Source organism: Gymnoscopelus braueri, assembly GCF_963280865.1.
Source record: "Gymnoscopelus braueri genome assembly, chromosome: 20".
Classification (NCBI taxonomy): Eukaryota; Metazoa; Chordata; class Actinopteri; order Myctophiformes; family Myctophidae; genus Gymnoscopelus; species Gymnoscopelus braueri.
The window spans coordinates 15,700,242-15,726,914 of record NC_137622.1 but is presented as its reverse complement, the minus strand read 5'-3'; the positions used below and the strand labels follow the sequence as shown (position 1 = coordinate 15,726,914).

General features: G+C 43.6%; 1 protein-coding gene across 1 annotated transcript in view; it reads left to right on the top strand.

Annotated features, from left to right (window-relative positions):
• tenm2a (teneurin transmembrane protein 2a) overlaps positions 1-26,673 on the top strand; it is a gene marked incomplete at both ends in the record, with an annotated part of 243,147 nt that overhangs the window by 117,703 nt on the left and 98,771 nt on the right. Inside the window, 1 exon segment of the mRNA XM_080416486.1 lies at positions 15,621-15,830. Coding sequence (XP_080272612.1) covers positions 15,621-15,830 — 210 coding nt within the window.

Below are 26,673 nucleotides of genomic sequence, written 5' to 3'. Positions count from 1 at the left end.
TCCACTACTGCACTCGGGGAAACACTATAAACAGAATACTACCGGTTCTGGCCTGATTGTACGCCATAGAGAATACAAGAGTAGAAGTTGGGTGGGTGGATGGATGGATGGGTGGATCATGGATGGATCATGGATGGATGTTTCAAAGATATGTAATGAATGCCCAAATGACTTGCCATAGATGTTTTTTTAATGGCGTGGCACTGGAGCGGTGAGCCGTATAGAACAACGATTTTGTCCCTACTGTGTGTGTGTGTGTGTGTGTGTGTGTGTGTAGTTTTGTACTGTACGTATGTAATTATGTATGTATGTAGGCCTGTGTATGTAGGCCTATGTATGTATACTATGTATGAATTAAGTATTGAGGTTACACAGGGAAGTCACGCCGTTATTTGACCTCATCTCATTTTGTCTATGAGTGTATGACATAATTATGCATTTTCTTTTACAATGCTTGCCATCTCTCATCCAGCATAAATGAGCACAGAGACATTTACAAGTCAAGGCTCTGTATTCACTTATGGGCCTCTTTTGCTCATCACTTTTTAATCTCCGCCAGGAGATTCATGCATTCGGCCCTGTCAGTGTGTGTCTGTGTGTGCATCTGTCTGCAGCTAACTATAGGCCCATCAGCATCGCTTCCCGAATATTTTTCAAATCAGTCAATAACAACTATGCCATTTTTGTGAATCAGTAATTACAGAACAATTGGAATGCGCCTCCTGCAAAGCTATGAACCAGAACTAGCCAATTGGTGGCCTATCCACCCGGCTTATGGGATCTACACCACTAACTAGCCAATTACACCACTCCTGTCCCTTTGGCTTATGGGATATACCAGTTAGCCAATCACAGCCATGCAATTCACCAGCACAAGCCAAGGCTCAATGCTGAAGTTGCATTGGATTTGATAATCTATGCAAGTCAAAAATTTTAAATATTTTTCTGTGAATATCATAGCTACTACACACCAACATTGTTCTTGTGAAGTAGTTTCATTGGTGAAGATCATAAAGTTCACTATGTCTGTTTGAGACAAGCCTTAACTGCCCACTGCCTGGCGTTGCCTAACCTTTTGTCGCAGAGGACTCACACACCAGATATGGGCCAGAAAACCTGACACTTCAATTCACAACCTTTGATTGACTAGTGATGAAAAAATAATTGATACCAGGCTTTAACAATCAGACTTTGCAGAATGCTGCGAGAAAGATGGACAGAGGTGAATGAATATGTATGACAGAGACAGGGAGGTAGACAGTAGAGATATTATAATAATAATCTTGATAATCATAATATTTCACTGCATATTATGTTTATAATAATAATTATACATTTTATAACACACATTTGACACAAATCTCGAAGTGCTACATAGCAACAACAACAAAAATTGTTGCTATTATTATTATAGAAACATATAGCATTATTATTATGGCCGTTATTGTAGCTCATGCCTCCTGGTGCAGAGTTACTCTCTACTGAATGTACCTATATCATTCAGCTTGACTTTAGCTGTAATAAAAGACACCCAGAGGCCACATATACTGCACTGTATAGGAAGTGTGTGAGAGTATACGTGTGTCTGTAACTTTCTGTGCACACTCACCCACTGATACACAATTGCGGGCACACACACACACACACACACACATACACACTGCCACAGGTTTGGCGCCGGGCGTGTTGAGGTGCGATCAGTTGTAGTTAAGGAGGAGGGGTCTTAGTTACCTCTAGGTTAATGATCCTCATTAATATGCAGTAATATACCCCAGGTCATGCAGTAATTAAAAATCTCATTCGACAGCCTCAGCTTAAACTGACTGACTTGGCTTCGTCCTAGGAAGATTAGCATTTATTATTTGTCTCCGAGGTCTGCGGTTCACAGCGATAGGCTGAGACTAATAGCCTGACAGTGAGCGTTTGACTGCGGCTGTCTGTCTCTTTTAGTACAGTGTTTGCCTCTCTGCTCGGCTGGGCTAGACTGTTTATGAGCCGAGTGGGTTTACTAGTCGTGCCTCGGGGAGTTGCATCACGTTTGCAAGAGAGTGTTTATGCGAAATGTACACACACACACACACACACACACACACACACACACACACGCTTGCACTTACAGGTACACCCACATGCACAGAGGCATGTGGAGTCCGTCAGTGCAGGGACTTCCATATTCCTCAGGGTCAGGTGATGCAAGTTGTGCTAAGTGTGTGCATGGATGACGAATTTTTATGTGTTGCACCTGTGTGTGCGTGAGGGATGTTTATATAAATATGCGTGTGTGTGTGTGTGTGTGTGTGTGTGTGCGTGTGTGCGTGTGTGTTTGAGCAAATCGTTACACACATGCATCAGTTTTTGTATGCAATCACTGTTTGCTGAGGTGGCATTGGAGGCCTGTGACTCACCATTTCCCTGTCTCACTCCATGTACCATGGTACACACACACACACACACACGCACGCACGCACGCACGCACACGCACACACACACCTGGATGAGTGAGTGCACAGTAAAATGTGTTAGTGTTCATTTAGCTCAGACAGTGTGACAATAGGCCCTTATGTTAAATGAACACTGAGGATTTAGCAGTGTACGGGCGAGGACAGACAGAGGATGTGAGCTCCAGAGGGTTCACCTTGAAGAGGTGGACCACATAGTGCGCTCACTGTGTGTTTATAAATAGAGCTGCTCTCACATCGTAAAGAGGAGAGATAGACCTCAGCACAGTCATTAACCGCTGGACTACACCCCCCCCCCCCCCCCCTGTTGGCTGTCCCTGGGGCAGCAGATACAAGTGGCTTTACACAGTCAAATCCTGAGTGTTAATCTAACTTTGGGGGACTGGAAATTACAGTATTACTTCAAATACATCACCAGCTCCGTGGCCTTGTGGTTAGAGTGAGGGTCAATCCCCCGGCCAGGTCATACCCAATGCCTCCCTGCTTGGCACACAGCGTCAAAGGGTTGGGTTGGGGCTAAGCCCTGCAGACACACTTTGTACATCAAGCTGCCTCACGCTACAGAAGGCTCCTGCCCTATGGGCCACGTGGCTTGGGAACCGTAGGTTTCCAAGCTGCTTGCCTCAAATATGTATATGTATTTGTGTTTTGGGTGAATTGTGACGGCTTTGCTTAGTGACGTTGCTTCTGCATAATACCTGTACACTAGGGCTATTATCATGACATGCATATTGTACTACTGCTACTATGTACTAGTATTACAGTGTAATATTAGTAGATCACAGCACATACTGTACTAGTACTGCATAGTACTAGTACATATACTACATGGTACTAGTAATTAGTAGTAGATAGTTGTAAATAGTACTAGTAATCAGTAGTAGAAAGTACATAGTACTACTAATCAGTAGTAGATACTATAGCACTAATACATAGTAGTAGATACAGTAGCAGTACATAGTATTACATAGTATTCCACCTGCAGTGTTTTTCCTACACGCATTCAGCAGCGATGCACCGCCACTGCTGAATCATCGATCATCATAACGATAGAAGACGGCTCCGTCTTATGTGTTTTTAAACTAAAGTTATATTATTTTTGCGCTACCAGTACGGACGCTTCATATCCAGTTACACACTTGGGGAAAAAGCACAACAGAACAGAGAGTAGAGGGCTCCTTCCAGACCCATTGAAAGAGTTAAAACAGCTCTTTGATCTCACCGGGACACCATCACATTACTTCAGCATTCTTCTTGTTCTTGTTATCTCCGACTCCAAGCACATAGAAACACATTCTAAATCAACTGAAAGCTGGTTTTGGCAATACATGTTTTAATATTATGTGAATATTGTCTGTTTGCAATGGAAGTCTATGGGGGTGCCGTACTCTGGGATATATAAAGTATTTGCGCTACAGAATGGCGTACCGATTCATATTCAGGTTGATTACCTTTGCGCTTACCTGATCATCTCAGCAAAGTAATTCAACTTACAACAAGCACCAGATGTCAACATTGAAGCAAATGCTGATCAGGATTATCCTCTACAACTTCACTCCATAGACTGCATCCCCTCCCAAAAAGAACAGACCTACAAGCTATCATCGCGTCACAATACAACGTGTTAAAACCTTGTACACTTATTTTTGTGAAGCAAAACTGCTGCGCGATGGAGTATGAATTAAGCTTAATGTCACATCAAAAGTAATCATTTGATAGGAATGTGCAAGGAAATATCTGTGAAATAAGTGGAAGATCCAACTTAATCATGATCTCGCATACAAAGATACTGTAGATGCCTCGGTATTGCCCATAAACCGAGTGTTGTGCCTGGAGGCGGTCCACGGGGCCACCGTGACACCTGTCAACCTCAAAGACACCTAACTTCTTATTTTGAGTGCAAATCTTTTTTAAATATTCACCACCGCTGCTATGACTTCATTGTATAGGGTAAACACTACACACACAAGTCCTGTCACCAGACTTGAGTTAACAGCATGTATTCACAATAACAAAAACTCTCACAGAACAAGGTCACACATCCAGATCTGAGCTCTAAATAAAGCTGGATAACTTACAGTTTTGTTCTTCTATTCTCTCACTTACTTGATACGATTTGGTTTCTTCAGGGTTCTTTGTTTCGCATAATTGTGGGATTTGGAATGTCAAAGCTAGGTGCATGCGTGCATGTGTGCATGTGTGCTTGCTCACGTGTGCGTGTGTGTGTGTGTGTGTGTGTGTTTGTATGACTTGTGTGTGTAAAGAATGATAGCGATAATTATAAAGATAATGATGTGAGCATCCACACTGATGAACAATAGCATTCTGAAAACTGTGGCAACAAACACATGCTGCACGCTCCAGCTGTGTTAGTGCCCCACAATGGATATTGACGTGTTATTATTGTACATTGTGTGACAGAACAAGAGATCCAGAAGGTTATGGGTTCACAAAATGAATCTAAGACGTGAGGAGTGTGGAGAATTGTTACAAGAGACGTTGATTCATACTTTGGTATGAACCGACATCAATGTGATGTTATCCTGGCTCAGTAAGGACCAAACAAACTTCGAAGACGTGTTGAACATGTCCTGTTGGTTCGAATGAATTTTGATTGGGTGTCAGTGTTTCATCAAATCACTCTGAAAGTGATACAAACGATATTGTTCGCCACTGTCGTTGTTGTTATAGTGCGAGGACGCTACTACAATGCAATTTTAAAAAGGATACTTTTAGTTACAGTACCATTGTTCTTGGTTATACACCTTAACGCCACAGTGGAGTTCAGCTTCATTAACCACATGGAACCTAGCGTCTCTATTCTGGGGTGAACATTTGGAGAAAATAGCCAGGCTACAGGCTCACAGTGCGTCACATTGCAACAGTTTGTGCGATTTGGTCTTTGGTGTAGAGGGAACAAGGAGGGAGCCAAGTATAGTCCCCTGGGGGACTCCATTCAAAGAAGAGTGGGTTTAAGTGGTTAACTGGAGCTATCTTTCTCTCATTGACTGATAATACATTCCGTTGTAGTGGTTTCTTGCCAATGCTGGTCTGGCTCTTACTTAAGGATTCAAGGAAAAGCTTTCCTGGTATTTCACCCTGATCATTTGTGTTGTTCAACCTAAAAGCTTTCTTCAGTCAAGATAACCACAATTGTTCCGAAGAGGTTTCTGTTGTTTTGCTCAGACCAATGGCAAGAGTTTTGCTATTAAACAAAGAGCTCATTCATAATGCACTCTCCAACCTTTATCTCCCACTATAAAAATTTGGAATCAGCCACGCTAGCATAATAAAATCCACTGCCAAGTATGTGAAATAATAAAAAGCTCCATGCAGGTCCTTCAGTTTATTAAATGAACATTGGGCACTTTATGCAATTATTATTATCATTGTATTTTAACCCTGTTTTAACACAACAACTGTGGGAGTAATTGGACAATTTTTAAGCTCAACCTTCTGGGTGCTGCTGACTTTATTCTCCACGGTTGTTATCACTTCATTATTATAATGTAGGTTTTTATCTGTGCTATTGCTTTGGCAATGGCATTCATGCCTTGTGTGAATTCAGCTTACATCCGACTTTTTGTTTCACAAGGGATGTGCAGCACATTGGTGTCATAATATCCAATTCACTCATAAATAAGCCCAGTCTATTGAATTGACGTGCTTTGTGAATAGCTCATACTCCACATTATTGTGAACAGAAGCGAGCTGCGCTGGTGTGGGATCAAAGACACACTCACAATAAAAATGTATGTGCGCACACACGCGCGCACACACACACACACACACACGCACACGCACACAGACAATCACTTCCCTGTTTCAGCAGCCGTGGTGCATGGTGAGAGGTATTGGAAGGCTGAGACAATGGGGGTCCATCTCTTCGCACCTGAGCTTCAATGCGTTTGTGCGTGTGCACGCATTCGTCTGCCCGTGCTCGCATGTGTGCACGTGCGTTTGTGTGGCAGGAGGAGGAGGAGGAGGAGGAGGAGGCTATTTATTGTGATTCTTTTCGTCGAGGGCCAGCTTCTGGAATCTATAACAATACCATCAATCCAGAACAACAGCAACAACATGGATGTAATTTATATGGTAATGTAGACTGCACCACTGCCCGAGTCACGGCGTGGACATCTCTGACAATGGACAGCATGGGTGTGCTGCAGAATCCTAATGTCATGTATAGGAATGGATGCACACACACACACACACACGCACACGCACACACACACACACACACACACACACACACGTACCTGTCAATGGAGTAGCGGGTTTCAATTAGTGTATGCAGATAGGCACTGGGCCTGTGTTTCTGCGAACACGCACAGGGGTCGGAGGTTGAGTGTATTCCCCTCGTCTGCATGTTTCTCCTCATCTCTGCCCCCCAAATGGAAGGATGCTCTCCTCAACACTTGTGTTAAAAGTACCCTGAAGATCTGCTGATTCACCATCAGAATACACACACGGCAACAGCTTTATGTTTTTACCTTGTAGTTACTGACACATTTAAATAGTAAATGGTCTGCATTTCTACAGCGCATTTTATTCAAACCGCTTTACAGTGTGTGTTTACCGTGCATTCAGACATTTACGATGATGGAAGCAAGTATGCGAGGTACCAACCTGTTGGTGGTTCAGTGTGTCTCGAGGACACTAATAATAAGAATTCTTTAGTGGTGCCACTTGTCAGAGTTAGTCTCCCAATTTGGGGTGGCCATAGTGGGGACAGAGGCCATCAGAAGGTCACTAATTTGCCTTCCGTTCCGCCCTGTAATAATTAACGAATGAATGAATTAATGTATTATTGTCATTATTAATTATTGTCTCCGCCGAAGGTGGAGAATATGTTTTCGCTTTGTGTGAGCAAACATTGTTAGCCAAGCTAACATTGGGCAAGCTCCACGTGACACGTGTCAATTTGTTGACACCAATGCCTCTGATTGGCTAGAGGGACGCGTGACGAAATAAAATTCTATAAATAGGTGTGTCACTTCAAAAAGCCAATACTTTTTGAAGTGAGGTAAAACAGGATCAATCAGACTTGATTGGAACAGTACCTTCAGTAAGTCCAAGTCACCCGTCTGTGCGTGTGTGTTTCCCTCTGAGAACACCTAACATTGGTCAAGCAAAGGCGCAGAAGGCCAAAGCTAAGAAAGCATACTCATCTACAATTGTAACGTAGAAGAGGACTAGAGTTGAAATGATCCCACAACAAAGCCGAACTCTTAATACGTGTCAATATGTTGACATCAATGTCTCTGATTGGCTAGAGGGACGCATGACGAAATACAATCCTATAATAAAAAGGTGTGTCACTTCAAAAAGCCGTTTACGTTTTTGAAGCGAGGTAAGACAGGATCAATCAGTCTTGATTGGAACAGTATCTTCTAGTCCAAATCACCCGTCCGTGCGTGTGTGTGTCCCTTTGAGAACACCTGACATTGGTCAAGAAAAGGCGCAGAAGGCCAAAGCTAAGAAAGCATACTCATCTACAACAGTAACACAGAAGAGGACTAGAGTTGAATTGATCCCACAACAAGACCGAAATCTTAATACGTATTAATATGTTGACACCAATGCCTTTGATTGGCTAGAGGAATGCATGACGAAATACAATTCTATAAATAGGTGTGTCACTTCAAAAAACCGTTTACGTTTTTGAAGCGAGGTAAGACAGGATCAATCAGTCTTGATTGGAACAGTATCTTCTAGTCCAAATCACCCGTCCGTGCGTGTGTGTGTCCCTCTGAGAACACCTAACATTGGTCAAACAAAGGCGCAGAAGGCCAAAGCTGATCAAACACACCAATCAACTGCTGAAACTGTTCAAGACAATGAAGATGAAGAAGACAGACAAGTATTTGAACAAACCAGTCAATTATGACGACTCCCATATGATAGATTGCTTCAATGTAAACAGAGCATTGTCTGTCTTGGAAGGAGACTGGTTCTGTCCAAGCTGTCGTCCCAAGCAGCGCTCTGTCCGTCCCGTGTCCTCCCGTAAGTTCTCCACTACTGATGAGGTGGATGAAGACGAGGAGGAGGAATCCTCCTCTTCCTCCTCCTCTTCCTCTTCCTCTTCCTCCGAGTAAATTAGTATTATTGTCTGTTCCCCTGACGGAGGTTGTATCTCATTACTTATTGTATCTCATTACTTATTGTTATGATAATATAATTGCTATAATATAGTAACATGTTCTATTTTACGTAAATTAGAACATTCCTAAAGAACTATGGTTAGAGATAAGGTAGGTGATTTCATTTGATTAAAATAGCACGGGTCCGCTGGCGGAGACTTGTGCTCCGAGGAGCACATTTTCTAGTTATTATTATTATTGTTATTTTAGTTATATTTGGAACAGGAAAGAGGGAGATAGAGACGGAGAGTGACGCGTAGCAAATGGTCCGCCCGGCCCGGGAATGGAACCAGGGACTCGTTGTCAGGCATCAGAGCCTATGCGTGGTACACACCCTAACTACTCGGCTATCGGTCGCCCTCGCCCAGTAACACTTGTCAAAGTGTCCCTGAGCAAAACACTTAACTGCTTCCCCCCGAGCGTTCATAAGGACCATCTATGCAGCCATCAGCTGGGTGAAGCTGAAATTGAATGCCCCCCGCGGGATTAATAAGGTCTACAAGAAGGAAGTACAGAGTTTCCTTCTATCCTTGAGGATATTCTTGCACAAACATAAAGAACATGATGATGACAAATACTGCAATTCAACCCACCATTTTCCCGTCTTCAAATCTGTGTGGATCTTTATATGCAATTGGTGTCCATTACTTCTGTACTCACACACAGGGTTAGGCGGCATTGTAAAGATGGCTGTAATCATCAGGGCCAATTGCTCATGAAAGGCTCGTTCAGTAGAGACGAGCTGTGGTCTGTGATTGAATTGATTGAACTTTATCCACGCATCTTTCTCTGTTCCCCACCCCTCTCCGATGCTTATTTCTCCTTTCTTCTCCGTTCCATTCAAACGATTTCCTCCTGTCAACACATTCCTTATGCACACAGTGCACCTGTTGGCAAAAGCCGCACAGTCGTTCAAAAGTCTCTGTCATCGTGGGAGGAGTAAACGATTATGGGAGAATGCAGCGATGTTTTGCTGCAGAAACAAAACAAGGCTTGCAAGTGAATCCTGATCGTGCCTCTTTCCCCACCGCACCGTCGTGGAGCTGTTTAGGGTCGGAGGACAAGCAAGATGACAGGAGGAAGGAGGAGAGGACAGGGAGCGTGAGGAGGATGAGGTGGAAGGCAGAGTCTCAGTGACACATCAAAGGGAGGGCCACCATAGAGAGGTAGTGATACAGTTGTCTCTTTAAGCAGTGAAAAGCCCAACTTTGTTCATTAAAATGCAATGATCACACCCACCTCTCCCTTTTGCTTTTTACCCAATTTATCTCTCATTTTCGGTGGCAGAGATGATTAGGGGAACGAAAGGAAGGTGGTGATCGTGGTATCAAGCGTAATGAGCTCATGCTGGTTAAGACGAGAGAGAGAGACACACACACACACACACACACACACACACACACACACGCACGCACACGGTAACAGGTGTCCATCTTTTCACAGTCACTTAATGTGTTAAGTATAATGGTTGAGAAGCGAGGTGAAGGCTGGTCAGGTTTGGAGAAACAGGAGGAAGCACAGGAGGAGGTGGAGGAAGAGAGAGATAGAGAGAGAGAGCAAGAGAGAGAGAGAGAGAGAGAGAGAGAAGGGGCAGACTGCAGAGTGTAGATAAAGAAAGGAAAGACCCTATTATGTCAGCAGCTGTCATCACTAAATAGCCCTCAGATCACTGTGATATACATGTGTGCACGCACACACACCCACAGACAAAGATGCAGACACACACACACGCACACACACTCACGCACAATGACTGACACACTATTGCAAATACCATAACGCATGCACACACATGGACATGCACATGCCTGCACACACAGACACACACACACACCGTCAACTCCCCTCAGTCCAACATCTGTGCTGACAGCAGTGGTGGTAATGAATCTCTGCATGCATGTACTCCTCTCTCACACATGTCCCTCTCTCTCTCTCTCTCAGTCTGTCTCTATCTCTCTCACTCACTCATTTACCTGTTTCTTATTTGTGTCTCTTCTCTCTATTAATTGATTTATTTTCTCAGTCATCTTAATGCAGGAACATGCTGACTCTCCTTAAACCTGCACGGTGAATAGAAGCATGGCTGTACACCAAGTGTGTGTGTGTGTGTGCGTGCGTTTGCACACATGCATGTGTGCTTGTCGCACGTTGCATCCAGGTGTGTGTCACGTAGACGTGTGGTGGAAGATGAGAAGGGATGAAAGAAGGGAGGGATGGAGGGGATGAAGGGATGATGAATGGCTCTCGTTAGAGGGGTAATTTGTCTCTCCCCGTCTGACGAGGCTCCAGCTGTCGCTCCATCCCTCGTTCCACTCCTCCTCCTCGGCCTAACGCTCCTCACCTCCACCAGATGGGCGGACGGGATGGACAGAACGAGGCGGAGAGAGGGAGGGACAGAAATAGAGACAAGGGCACCAAGAGGAGAGATGATGGGGAAAGGAGGAGGAGAATTGATGAAAGAATGGGAAGGGAGAGGCAGAAGAGAAAACGAGAGGAGAGGAGAGGAGACGGGACCAAAGGGAGAAGAGGAGAGATAAGAGGGGAGGAAAGGAGAGGAGGCGAGACGAGAGGCGAGGAAAGGAGACGAGACGAGATGAGAGGAGAGGGAAATAAAAGAAAGGAGAGGAGAGGAGAATGAGAGAAATGATCCGCCGCAAACGCCCCGGTCATTGAACAGTCAACAGCCAGAATTACGCTGGAATGATAAAACCATTTCACACCACAGAATGAAGGAACAATAGATTATACAGGCAGCTTCCTGACAATGCTATCATACAGATACATGCAGCCAGCAGCATTCCACCTGAGACACACAGCAATCTGTTTGATGGCCGTGCACTTGAAACTTCTCTGCCGTGTTGATTTCGTCGACCAAAACGATGACAAAAATGTTTCGTCGAATACCTTTTTTTCACTATCGAAAACTAAATAAAAACTAAGCTATGGTGACTAAAACTAAGACTAAATATATTGATAATTTCGTCAACAAATAAAAACTAGACAAAAATGTTAGGGAGGGAAGAGTGGACGAGTCCAGTCGAACTAAGACGAGTCATTTTATGTTTGGTTGCGCTCGGGTGTTCGGGTGCTCTGAAAATAGCAGATCTCACAACGCGGCGTGCTGCGACGTGTTGTGATCGGCTTGTAGATCGGCTATTTTCAGCATGCAACCAAGTGTAAAATCAGCTATTACGACGCCATCACGGCCCACCAAAATAAATTTTAGTCGACCAAATCAACTGTAGATTTAGTCGACTAAAATCTTATGATATTTAGTCGACTAAAACTAGACAAAAACAAAAACGTTTCAGACGACTAAAATATGACTAAAACTAAATGGAATTGTATTCAAAAGACTATAAAACCAAATCAAAATTTGCTGTCAAAATCAACACTGCTTCGCGATGGTGCGCCAAAAAGAACTGATGTCGCAATGCGTTGATAGCTTGTAGATCAGTTATTTTTAGCAAGCAACCCCTTCGTGCGATGGAGTACACTGTAGATTAAAGCGGCAGACCGGAACTTATTTGAATGAATAAAATATTATGTTAATATAACTACATCATCAGTGGTTGGAGGTGGTCTCTCTACTCTTCCATTGAGAAATCTAGTCTGTGGTGCTCTGCTCATGGTGGGACACCTAATGGTTGGCAAGTAGTACTGCTTGACGATCATGAGCTCATGATCTCTGGCCATTAAACGGGTATATTGTCTTGGTAGAAGCTTGGTCTCCCAAATGTGGGAAAATCTCGGTGAAAATCCCGGGTAATGCATGAAACGTACTGATGGCAACTTTTATCTTGAACTTGTGCAGCGGGGATTCACTTTTGAGTCCCATCTTCCAATGCTGGTTAAAGTTCCCTTAATGCTTGTATTACAGTCTAACTATGTTTTCGATCCATTCACACTAATCAACACTTGAGGCAGAAACGTGGTTGCGAGAGAAGCTGAGAGAGAGAGAGTGAGAGAGAGAAAGAAACAGAGAGAGAGAGAGGGAGAGAGAGAGATATGGATACCGTACAGGTGGTTGAGTGGGGCCTGTTGAAATATGGCAATGAACAAATCATCTGAAGAGCAACGTGAGCTCATTGCCAAGTCTTTGTTCTAATAACACGAAGCAATTTGCACTGACCTTTCTCGAAATGTGGCGTGAAAAAATGGGTGAGTTAAAGATGCCCCACAGCGTAATTGCTAAGGAGATTAAAGTTCCCTTAATTGCTTTTGGCCAACTAGTGCAATTTTTCCTTTTTTTGTAATTAAAGTGATTTAAAATATTAATAACCACACTTTTTGCATACACATACCATGCGCACACACCGGTGCACGCACATACGCACACAGACACAGTCGAACAACGGCGAACACAAGCTTAAGAGATCACCGGGGCGCATGCGCACACACGTACACATACACACACACACACACATTGTATATAAATCACATGCACTGACTTTTCTTTGACCGTCATCACCAACAGCCTCATTAAGGTCTCCTGGAATATGCAAATGGTGAAGTGAGCAATCGACTCATTTACTTTTTTTTTTATGTGTCCGTGGCTTTCCTTCCTCTTCATCTCTCAATTTCTGGTTTCCTGTGTTCCATCTCTTCCGCTGTTCGTTCAGCTTTTATCTCCTCCTAATTTACCCGCCCAACCATCAGCATTTTGTCAGCTCATAGCTTCTGGTCTGTTCTATTTTCTACGCCCCTGTATCCCTCCATCCTTCTCTCGCTCTCCATTCTCTATTCCCTTGTTTACCCCCTTGACCTCCTCATATCTCTCCCTCTCTCCCTCCCTCTTCCCCATTAATGTCTTTCCATACCTCCGTCTCTACCTTCCTCCTCCTCTCCTCCTCCCCATGGCCACAGTGTTAGCGTTTTCATTGTTTATTCATCTATCGCCGTTTGCTCTGATGAGATTGGCCGGCGCAAAACAGTCACATGCACATGCATGCACACAAATACTAGTCTCACACACACACACACACACACACACACACGCGCACACGCACACGCACACACGCATACCTAAACAGAAGACAAGGCTGGCGTCTCTGGGGGGTACTTAACATGAGCAGAGCATCGATCCAAGCTCTGGTTTCCATGACTTGCTTGGTCAGTGAGACGGAAAGTGAAGCACAACTCTCCTCCCTCTCTGACTGTCTTCCTTTAACCTCTTTCAACCGAGCATCTCTATTTTGGACACGTCATGTCATTATAGGTGGAAAAGTTCAACTTGTTCTCTTTTTATTTTCAAGAATATTTTTGATTAGAGCTTTAGTTGTTCAACAACAGCTGGAAACACATCATTTTAAGCAAGCTTTGATTTCGTTCTATTTCATTTGATCAGTCATTGTTTGCCATTGTCTGAGCATTTTGTAAGGAAACAAGGTCATTGTTATATCACATTTATTATCATTATTATCATTATTACTATTATCTGTAGATTTCTACACAGCTTTTACAGCACCCGGCCTCCGAACCTTTTCTCATTTTACAGTAATGGATTCCCAAATGATCAACATTATGAGACAATATAAATGTGCAGATATGCAGGGCAATATTTTGTCGTGACATTTTTGTTTGTTTGTTTCCTAAAGCCTGCAATGATATCTCCATTGATTTTGTTCTCCCAGTTACCAGTTCCCGTCCCGCCTGCAAGCAGTATTGCACCGTTGCCTAAAAAAGTGACCAATGCATCATGGCCCCCGCGACACCACGATCTATATCGAAATATGTGTCTCTCGTTGTAATTACACCACATCTGTATTCCAAAGAATTCTGCTTACGTGTGAGAACAGGGACAGATGAACAGCTTTAGCTTAAATGCTGAAGCTATCTGTTCTGTTTTTCTCAAGGTCTTGTTGTTTTATCTTGCACTGCAGAAATGCATTAAAAGAAGTGTGAGGGATGAAGGAATGACAAAAAAAAAACCTTCAAAAGTCCTGCACAATGCTCCTCCCTCCACACACACAGTATTCTTCAGATAAACTTCAATCAGTGAAATGAGTGTGAGTGAATGAAGTTTGATAAACTAAAGAGGCAAGGCGCTAACCTACTTCTTTTCCCCTTCACTTCCTCCCTTTGGGAGGTGAAGGACAATATGTCCTAAGATTGAAGAAGAAAATAGCTTTATTGACAAGGCTATTTGAGAGGGAAAAAAAGGAAAAAAAACAATTGAAGAGAGAGAACTCCGCCAGCGCCTGAGGCTATCATTATTTTGACCGTGGAATCAGAAGAAAAATAAGTGATTATCAGTGTGCCGATGCACGGCTGTCGGCTCCCTAATTAGTAGTACTAATAACTGCAGTCCTTCAGTGGATTCGCTGGACGCAATGGCCTCATTCTTACCACATTGTTGATGGATTGAGCTGCAAATATGGCAGACATAATTATTCCATATTATGAGCGGTCTCTAAATAGAATTTATTAGACCTCACCCTGTCCTTGATTCTGAGCCTTTGGAGAGTAGAGTGAATTCTCTCCATCCCTCTCTCCATCTCTCTCTCTCTCTCTCTCTCTCTCTCTCTCTCCTTTTCTGTATCTAGTGTGTGGGGACAGCCTGATTGTGTCCACGATTGTGTCCCACGGCTCCCACTATTTAAAGCCGGAGCTGATAACTTTCTCTTGTCTCAACACACGTTGAGGTAAAGGACAATGGTGCGCAGGATGTAGGTCCTCGCGGAAGCATAATCTTATCTAAGCATCTCGTTCAAGCCTGAGAGAGAGAGAGAGAGGGAGAGGGAGGGGGAGAGAGAGATTCCGTTTGCTGAATACTCTCAATATTATATACAGTACAGGATGTGCAGGTGGTTGTATTTGGGCCTTTTCAAGCAGAAGGTGTGAAGTGTGTCAGTGAACCCATGGTACACGTGTTAAAACAAAACCCAGCAAGCCGTGGTGCACTTTTGAAGTAACTACCATCCACACTGCCATATATACCGCTGTCAGTCAGCACCATCTGTTGTGTCTTACTCCCTCCCTCTCTCTCTCTCTCTCTCTCTCTTCAACCGTTCTCCAGGTCGCCCTCTCCCTCCAACCTCCTCCTCCACCCTGCTCCCCCCTTCCCTCCCGTCCGCCTCCTCCGCCACCCTCCACCACCCTTCCCCCGGTCCGTCTCCACCCATCAGGGAGTGCCAGGTGCCCCTGCTGGAGAAAAACTCCACCCATTCCCATCTGGAGCAACGCCCTGACGACTCCTACCTGCTTCGGGCTCAGCCCTCCAACACAGGTAAGACCACCAGGGCGTTGCCCGGCTGTCCGTCCGTCCCGCCATCCTTCTATCTCCTATCCCGGTGTTCTGCTTGTAGATCACAACGCGATCTAAAAAAAAATCTTGCAAAAATGTTTAAAATTTTGAATATTTTAGAATTTTTTTTAAACACATTTGAAACACAAATCTTGTGGGGGTCCCTCCTTGGCACAAAATATTTCCAATTTGGGGGTCCTTGACTTGGAAATGTTTGAGAACCACTGCCCTATCCATCAATCCATCCATCCATAGACCTGCCAGCCATCCATCCATCCATCCATCCATCTTTCTATTCATTATTAACATTCCATCTTCACTCTTTGTCTCTCTCGTCTCTACACCTGTCATTCATTCATTACTGCATCGCCTGTGCCCTGGCATTGCCTCATCATGTGCTCACTATCTCGACTGGCCTATATCATCATCATTATCATCATCATCAGCCTGTTCTCTGTCTAACAGTATGCAATCCTCCCCTCATGTCACAACTCCAGCTGCCATCTCCAGTCTCCGGTAATCTTGAGTTCATTCTACAGAACTAGTGTTTGCAATCACGTGAATGGCTACAATGGCAACAGAGGATATGTTTTGTTTCTTGAGAAAACAAAGAATTTCATAAAGGTACTGAACGATTGAAAATAAAATGAGCTACAGTAGTACAATTTGAACAAGAAATAACCGTGAACAAAAGATAATGAATAAAAAAAAACAAAGGTTGTTTGCAGGAATGCTTTTAGGAACATGTACGTTTTTTTTATGGGATTTAAAAGATAGAATGGAGTCAGAGTGGCCAATTGCCTCGGGTAGAGCATTCCAGAGCCTGTAGGAGCTCGAACGGCGAAAGCCCGATCACCCTACGTTAATAACCGGCACGGGAAGTGAAAGGTAAGAGGCAGAATTTAAGGGTCGGCAGGAGAATCAGTGTAGCGTAGACAAACTGCAGCTCGCTCTCTCTCTCTCCATCTCATTACTGGACTCTCTAGTTGGCTGTTAGGGGCTCCGCATGCTTATATCAGCACCTCACAAGTACTTTTTCCTCCCTCACCTATTCATGTAAACAAGTGTCCGCATGCACCCACACACACACGGACACATACACACATACACGTCTGCACGTGCACACACACTCACACACTTCTCAGTGACGAGTTTGTTCGTTAGCACGCAGATTCATTCTCAGCAATTAGCAACTCTGGGCTGTTTTTCCCTCTCTCTCTCTCTCCCGCCGTCTCTCTCCCTCTCTCTCTCTCTCTCTCTCTCTCTCTCTCTCTCTCTCTCTCTCCACCCGTCTCTCACTCTCACTCTCTCTCTCTCTCTCTCTCTCTCTCTCTCTCTCTCTCTCTCTCTCTCTCTCTCTCTCTCTCTCTCTCTCTCTCTCTCTCTCTCTCCCTCTCTTTCCCCCTCTCTCTTTCCCCATCTCTCTATTCCTTTGTGCATCTGCAGTTGTAATCAGCAGATATATTTAGCAGAAAGCTGAGGAGAGTGAGCGAGAGCGAGCGAGGGTAGGAGGAGTGGGGCGGGGGGGGGGGGGGGGGGGGGGGAGAGTCCTAATGTGATTTTTGGTGGAATACAATCTATTGTTAATGGCGTTAGTCTCTCCTTTGATCCAGTATAAATCTTCATTAGGAAAGGCCCGGGTCCCAGGTTCAAGAACAACGTGATTAGGAGGCTTTTAAAATGACGTTACATCAGCCTTCTAATTGGCTCACTGTTTGCAGGGCTAACATCAATCATTGGCCCAGTAACCGCACTGCAAATAAATTCACTCTGCCACTGACGGCCTAATGGACAGACGCTGGCAAAGAGGGAGAGAGGCTTGTAGGCATGTACTCGCTCTCTTTTTCCTAAACCTCATAGACACACATACTGTTCTCTCTCCTCTCACTCACTCACTCACTCACTCACACACACACACACACACACACACACACACACACACACACACACACACACACACACACACACACACACACACACACACACACACACACACACACACACACACACACACACACACACACACACACACACACACTGTACTGTTTACTGCATATGTCCTTCTCAGATTTGTTAGCAAAAGAAACGAGAGAGAGAGAGAGAGAGAGAGAGAGAAGCGGAGAGACACTCCAGTCTTTAATGAGACATGTTGCATAGAAACAGCAGAGAGGTTGAAGCTGATCCATGAAAACGCAGAGAGATGTCACAAAGACAGAGAGAAAACGAGTGAATAGAGAGAGAGGGCACGCTGTGGGGAGAAACACACAGAGAGAGAAAGAGAGAAAGATTGGGACAACAGTGAGATGAATGTGTATAATGGCTGCATGGAGAGCCTGTGGCACGACATCCATTAAAATCCACCGAAATGACTGTAGAGTGGCAATCTGGTAACACAAACCAACAGGAAAAACACTACCAGCAATTGTGCGTGTGTGTGTGTGTGTGTGTGTGTGTGTGTGTGTGTGTGTGTGTGTGTGTGTGTGTGTGTGTGTGTGTGTGTGTGTGCTTGTGCGTGTGTTTGTTTGTTTGTGTTCCTGTAGAGAGTGGACACTGGCAGGAAATGAGCCTCACCAAGTTGGGCAGAAATAATCCTCAGGAAGTAGCATGCTGTGTGTGTGTGTGTGTGTGTGTGTGTGTGTGTGTGTGTGTGTGTGTGTGTGTGTGTGTGTGTGTGTGTGTGTGTGTGTGTGTGTGTGTGTGTGTGTGTGTGTGTGTGTGTGTGTGTGTGTGTGTGTGTGTGTGTGTGTGTGTGTTCGCGCTCGTCTGTGTGTCAGGGGTCACTTTGGCTGTCAATTGCCGATTTTTTTTCATTTTTTTTGTCACAAAGGCCGGAAAATATAATTCCCTCTGGACTTTTGGGCCGGTAAAAATGATGACAGCTCTCTGTGGCTACAGAGGATTAAAATTTCAAACAGCCTGTGAAGTTCTGATCCGAGAATTTCCCGACATTTATCCCGACTGGGTGCAAGTGGCAAAGGTGGCCTGTGTCATTCCCGTGTCCAGGGTGCCAGCAGAGCGGGGATTCTTCCAAAACCGGATAAGGACCGCACTCGCAAGGAAGAGAAGCTGCCTCAAACTAAAACACACAAGGTTTTTTATAGTTTCTTCTGCAACTGTGCAATTTGCCATAGAATAAGGAAATGTCAACGTCGTTATTCAAAATGAGGTTAGTGCTCGTTATTCTGGAGAAAAACGTGTTCTAATAAACTAATGAGTCAAAATCAAGACAGCTTATTTAGTTGAGACAACATTATGCATGCAGTCATCCACACCTACTGTAACACGCTATTTTAATCTAATTAATTTGCTTGTGCAATTTAAGGCTGTTACATTTAATTTGATGATATTCCTTTATTTTTAAATAGTTTTCAGTCCAAATTATAATACTATGCTGCGCTACATCATTAAATGCACCTGCCTGTCATCCAGGTATGGCCTTTTTTTGGTCATTACAGTATGTCCGACGAACTATGATAATTCGGCAGTTTAAAATCCTAGCTTGACCCCTGGAGTGATTGTGTGTGCGTGTGTGCATGCATGTGTGCGTGTGTGTGTGTGTGTGCGCGAGTGTGTGTACTGTACATGCATAGAAGTGCACCATTACCTGAGATAACAAGTGGACTTGTGTTTCTAGTGAAGCATGACAGCAGAATGTCAGTAGAGTGTTGTTGCAGGGGATTGGTTGGGAATTGGGTCTGTATGCATGTTGGTGCGGGAATACGCACCGACTCAGAGCACCTGTCTGGGAGCGTTGGGCTGGGGGAAGCTGAGACGGACAAACGGAGCGTAGCAGATCGCTCCTGGAAAGAGCTAGCGTTAATGCTGTCTCTGGTCATTCATTATGCATGGGGAACGCTAGGCTATTTTTAGCCCAGGCCTCTTCTAAAGTGGTTGGCTATCTCCTGGCAGGGAAGTCACCTCAAGTCACTGCTGTTTTTTTGTTGAAACAAATCTACAGGAACAAAGCAATGACTTCTCGTCCCCAGCTCTGCATGTTGCTTTTTAATGGCGTTTATGTAATAGTGACTTTATAGTGGCTGTAGGATGGTGGTTGGGTGTGTGTGTGTCTTGTGTTTGTGTGTGTGTGTGTCTTGTGTGTGTGTGTGTGTGTGTGTGTGTGTGTGTGTGTGTGTGTGTGTGTGTGTGTGTGTGTGTGTGTGTGTGTGTGTGTGTGATGACATTATGATGACAATTCTCTTGTGGATTTTGCCCCCTAATTAGACAGAGATGAGTAACCATGGCAGAGGTGGTGTGTGTGTGCGTGCGTGTTAGTTTCACCTCAATCTCTCCTTCCATTGTTTTTCGTCCTTCACTCTACGTGGAATGACTGATGAGGTGCATGAGACATAGGACTCATGATGTATAGGGACATATGAAGCAGGGACACATGAAGTAAGGACATGCAGGGACACTTGTGTAGGGATGCATGGGTATAACATATAGAGCATGTGAACAGAAAGCATGGCAACACAGCTCAACATGGATAGCACAGAGTTTATATCTATGCCCTAGACAGATGCTGAGAAATGTGGGGCATGAGATATAAAAGTGCAAGAATGAGTGTGAAAAAGATGGAGAGAGGAGGGTGAAGAAGAGAAATTGAAAAGAGAAAAGGGGGGGAGGGCGGGGGGGGAGAGAGGGTGAGAAAAAAACAGGAGAGTGGGGATGGGGAGGTTGGGTCAGAGCTGATCTCTTTAACTGCTGAATTAGCGATTCTGGTCTCTTCCTAATGCACACGCACGCGCTCGCACGCGCTCACACACACACACACACACACACACACACACACACACACACACACACACACACACACACACACACACACACACTCACAAATTAACACAACGGACCCTGCGACTCGGTGTTAACCGCAGAAAATGTCAATAAACTGTTTGCCGTTCACTAGAAAATAAACTGCCTTGCCCTTGGTTGATTTCTACTGACCGTCAGCCACACACAAACAAGCACATACTGTATAATAATACACATGCACACCTGCACATAAACACACACACACACACACACACACACACACACACACACACACACACACACACACACACACACACACACACACACACAAAGCTACACGTGTATGTCTACACACACACACACAATCTGATATTAATACGCCATGGCGAGTCTCCCTGCTCTGCCATGGCTCGTGCATGGTGCTTTAACAGCAAGACATGTTAGCAGACATGCTAATGCCCTTCTGTTGGCCGAGGCTGTCTGTGAGCTGGATAGCATAATGAACTTACAGGGATTAGCTGGGGCCAAATCCGCCAGATACAGCCAGTCTACTCTCCAGACATAGAAAGGCATTGGCTGAAAAAAGAAAAAAGAAGAAAAAAAAACGGTGTCAGAATTCAGCTACAGCAGAGAGCTTTCTCTGAGATTTTCGGGGTGTGAAAACAAAATGTCAATTTGAAATGCCTATCTGTGTTTGATTGCCGTTGTCAATTTATGTGGTCAAAAGATGAGAGGGCGAGACCGAAAGAGAGGAAGGAGAGGTAGGTTACTAAGGTGGATGAAAAGGTGATCTGCATGGCTGAACTCTAATTGCTTTATTTCCTTGCTGCGTAGTTTGTGTGTTATCAGCCAGACTTCCTGGCGAAACCACTGTTCCCATTAGCAGAGTTTCAGACGGACTCACTGGCAGCTGCCGCCTTTGTCTGTCTAATTCCCCCAGTCTTTTGGTGTTGGACATTCGGACTCACACTTATTATTTTTCCAGTCGACCTCCTACTACTACTGCTTCCTGCAAGTTTGTCAGAATTTGTAGGCTTTGAGTGACTTAAACAATGTGTATTTCTTTCTGCAACATTCAGGTGGTGTTGTTTTTTAATTGCTGTTGCAAGACCTCAAAGCTTGCAGTTCTAGACAAGCAGCAATTCTAGACCTATATAGTGCATGCGTTGTTATTTTCAATATACATTTGATTAATTACTAAACTACTGAATATTCCTGATTAATTCAAGCAATATAATCCTACAGCAATTAGTCTAATATCTATTTACTATTAAACCATGAATATATTGTGTATAATAATGTTGCATAATCTACAGTATAGTATATTTACTTTATTTACTGTACAGTAATTGTATATACACTGTACCATTTAATGTCATTTAATATACATTTGAGCATATTAAAACATTAATGTGGATGTTAAAGTGAACGTCAGGCACATTGCCTCATGCTGGTTTTTGTATTCTTTCCACACCAATACAATACAGCTTGTCTAGAACTGCAGGCCTTGCAGTACCTGAAAACTCCAAAAGGTCTAAAGGTTCAATTAATTCAGATTGATTCCAAATGAACTAATCAAAGGATGAGTCATGTCAATTTGTTCTAGCTGGGAGACTATAGTATTTTCTGGGGAGAGATGTACATGCTGTATGTGTGTCCTGCATGTATGCACGCATGCACGCACGCATTGAGATGCATGCAAGTGGTCTCTGCTAAGAACACTGTACAGTATGTAGTCATAGACTGCTTAGGACAGTTGTTCTCAAAGTGGGGTCTGGGGACCTCCAGGGACCCTTGAGGGGGTTCCAGGGGGTGTCCAGCTATATGTATTAATATAGCATCAAAGTCAGTTTAACCATTTTTAATCCTATATACATACAGTATGCTATTTTACAATAACAGTTGTGCCACGTTGTGAGCTTGTAGATTGGCTATTTTCCAAAACATCTTGATTTTTTTTTTTTAAGATTTGGAACATTTTAACAACACATATCTTGCATGGGGGTCCCAGGCACAAACTACTTTCTGATGGCGGTCCACTGCCAAATACATATTAATTGGGGGGTACTTGACATGAAAATCACTGGCCTAGGATATGAGCTGTCCTTGAAAAGAAACATTGTTCAATTCACACATGCATACACACACACACACACACACACACACACACACACACACACACACACACACACACACACACACACGCACTGTAGTTCATGGAAAACTAGGGATAAAACCATGTTCTGTGTTTCTTTGCTATTAAAGTTACAGTAGGTCATGTATTATTGATCTCAATGTGAAAGAATAACTGTTCAATATTTATGGAAGAGGTGGGGGGGGCATAAGAGAAGTGCATGCATTCTTGTGGGCAGATTTAAACAAGGAGCGACAGCGTGAGAGCGTGAGTCATGAAGTACAGTACAGTAGGCTACTTTAGGTGTGCATGTGTGTGTGTACAGTGGTTTCCACTTTGGATTGGCCAATTCACCCTCACTCTCTTTTGAGGTCTTGAGTGATGTTAACATCACAAAGCATTGTGAAGAAAAGTGAGGGATTGGCAATGGGGCAAGAGTGCTTGCATACGATACACGGCTGTTTGACTGTTAGGGTAACGTCCAATGCTCTTCATAGGCAGGGTTGCCAACCGTCCCTTGAAACACGGAATAGTCCCTTATTTGGAAACTAAAAGACGTGTCCCTTATTGAACTTATAAGGGGCACACTTTGTTCCTTATGTTTGGGAATCAACCAATCAATGAATGACACACATCACAAGTTCAAACAGCTCATACTTTAACTCTTTGACTGCCAGAGTATTTTCATAAAGTACTCCCCCATTGCCAGCAATTTTCGTGTTTTTTTTGTTTTTATATTTTGAAAATTTTCATGAAAATAATTGATCAGACTGTTTTTTAAAGACGCAGCACAAATCCGCCACTAGAGAGCAGCACATGATAGCTTGATCAGCTCCGTGTGTCACTGTTACCCTTCTTGAGCGATTAGACAGGGAAAAACATGAAAACGGATGTGACGTCCTCCCAGATTGTTTTGATCGTCAAAATTACGATGTGATACACGACGGCGATGACTGATCGTCACCCAGACCATAGATTATAGAAGAGAAGCTGTCCGTTTGTCCGTCATACCGTGTGAAAAAACGTTTGTTTACCTATTTTGGACGAAAATGACCGGGGGAAAATAATCAAAAACCGGAAACGGAACCCAGATCATGAAACCGGATGCAGATATGGGTGAAGTAAGTGGAACTCGAGAATAACATTGAATTTTAAGCAGCATAGCGCGATCAGAGATTAAACAATGAACGCAAATCCAACGCGTCAAACGCGTCAATGGCGTGGGTGGATTAAGTAGTAATTGACGCGTTTTCGAGTCAATGGCGTTTATAGAGTTAATACACATTGTTAATACAAAAAAAATACATTTTTTCTTGGACATAAGGGACGCCTGGCTGGGTGTCCCTTATTTAAATTTCAGGCAACCCTATGCATAGGAGAAGGCTAAAAGAACAATGGTGGCTTGTTGATTATTCCACGTGTGACATGCATGTCACACAACCTCTAAATAACCTTTAAATAAGCCTATAAATCTGAGCTGAACTTGACGAACCTGGAAAACAATCCATTCCTGTGAGCGGGTGTTGTACTGTAAGTGAAATAACTGGTACAATGCCTGAAGGGCTTTGTGTAGAAACAATCAAATACCAATGATGCTACAGTACCTCCTAACACAAAGAGAGGGCTGACCAACCCTAATGTAAAGGATGCAATGATGGGTGCTGTTTAAACCAGTAATGAATGTGAGAGAGCAGAGTGATAGAGGATGATAGATAATGAAAAGCTTCACTCATAACAATTATACAAGTAAGACGCGCGAACGCGGTAAGCAAACGCAGCTCGAAAACTAAGGCGTTTAAAAAAAAAAAAATACCAAAAAATTCTGCGTTAAAAGGAGCATCTTAGAAAAATTAAAATTCACCCAATTTTTTTTTTTAATGTTTTTGAACAATTCAACAAAGAGTTTGAAGTGCCTGTTTCACCCACTTCCGGGGGGCGGAGCCAAAATCCGAGGCCGAAGTATTTGTTCGTAGACCCCGACTTAGGGGGGGTAGAAAAAGTTTCGGAGCGATTCGGGCACTTTTCATTTAACATGGGGTTTCAATGGGGAGTTTTTAGAAGCCTTCTCCGGGGCGTGGCTTCCGGGGGAAGGGGCGGGCTTAAACGCAACCTTGACAGGTGTGTTCAGTTTTCAAAGACCTTTCATTTGATGTATGGTACGTCTATATTGGACATTTACTTGGCTGCACACAGCTGCACATAGGCAGTGCACACAGACACGCAGACACACAGACAGACACACAGACACACAAGCCAAGCACGGTTTCATAGTAAGCTCCACTTGCGCGGAGGCGCGCCTTCGCGCCTCCTTCCGCTGCGTTCGCAAAAAAGCTCTTCTGTGCGATCAGGGCCATAGCCCTCCTGCAATCACTTTTTCATCTCCATAATCATAACATCATAATGCCACTGGGAGTTCACATTAACATGTAGGCGATGTGTTTACTAATGTGGAAACTTCATTTTACATCATGAAAGGGTAACAATCATTCTCCTATGATATTTTGCGAGTTACTAAAACACAGGAACAGTCTCAAAGAGAGGGATGGTAAAGAAAATGTTCTCTGACCATCAATAATGTGGTCATTAGCAGGTGACTCTGAGCAATTGAGATATATGGTACATTTGGGCTGCTTTTGAAATATTTTTTTAATTTCACTTCAGAACAATAGCACCCGTATTGTCACTGAACAGCTCCAGCTACAGTATCTGCAGATTCCACAAACGTCCGTAGTTAATTTCCAATAGGCTCTACAATGATCTTGGACTAAAATACTGTACAATACGTATTCTGCTCAATCCGTTTGTTGTGTTTTTCGGGTGTTTTCGGCCTTTATTGATAGTGCAGTGGATAGAGACAGGAAAAGGGAGAGAGTAGGTGACTTGCAGCAAATCTGCCGGCATTCGTGCACAGGAATCAAAACTTTGTGTGTATTGTAACTGCAATATATTTATGAGCTTGTACATTGGCTATTTTCGTACAGGGCCACACAACTCTCAGCCAAATCCCTCGGGGAGCACCCTTGCATTTTAAACCGTCTGGGGGGAAACGTGTCATGGAGGGAAAATGGGAGTAGAGAGAGAGACAGATGTCCCTTATTCATTTTCATTCAACTTTTTTTGTAATTTCAGCAGCTACGACCATTTCTTTCTTTTTTTTATTGCAGCTGCCTAGGTTAGGATGATATTTTGCGAGTCAGGAACAGGCCGAAAGGTAGGAAAGGGAAGGAAAATGGTCCAAAAATGGGCCATTGAGATAGATAGCACAATCGAACCCATACTGAAACTAATTTCACACATATGGCTCCAAATTCCTTCTGAACAATAGCACCTGTGTATTTTCAATGAACAGCTCACTGGTGTGTGCAGACTCCAATGACCTCAATTATTTTCCAAAAGAATGAGTTTATTTTTTGCATTTGCATAAAAAGAACTCTGTCATGGAGGGGAACCTGGAGGAGAAAGAGAGAGATGTCAATTATTCATTTTTATTCAACTTTTTGTAATTTGCATTAAAACAACTCTAGAGCCATTGAGATAGATAGCACAAGTGAACCCCTTTTGAAGCTAATTTGATCTCACTACTGTAGATGTGCAGACTCCTCAAATGAACTCCATTCTTTTCCAATCTGCTTAAACCAGACAAAGGAAATTGGCTTTGTCCCTAAAATGACGTGGGGTGCGTTCCGAAATATGCTCTGAGAATCTGCTACAATTTCAAAGCACTCTGGTTTTGATGTCATAGAGTGCTCTGATATAAGTTGATTTATGTAGACTAGACTTTACATTTGTTTATAAAATTCATTCAAATAAACTTTATCATACTGTCTAGACTAGACTAGTACCAAACAAACTGCAACAATGACATTTTCCCATTGGCTACTGTTGCAGCCACATTAAGAGGGGCAGGTGGCCATAACTCTGCAAGAAATATATGAGTTG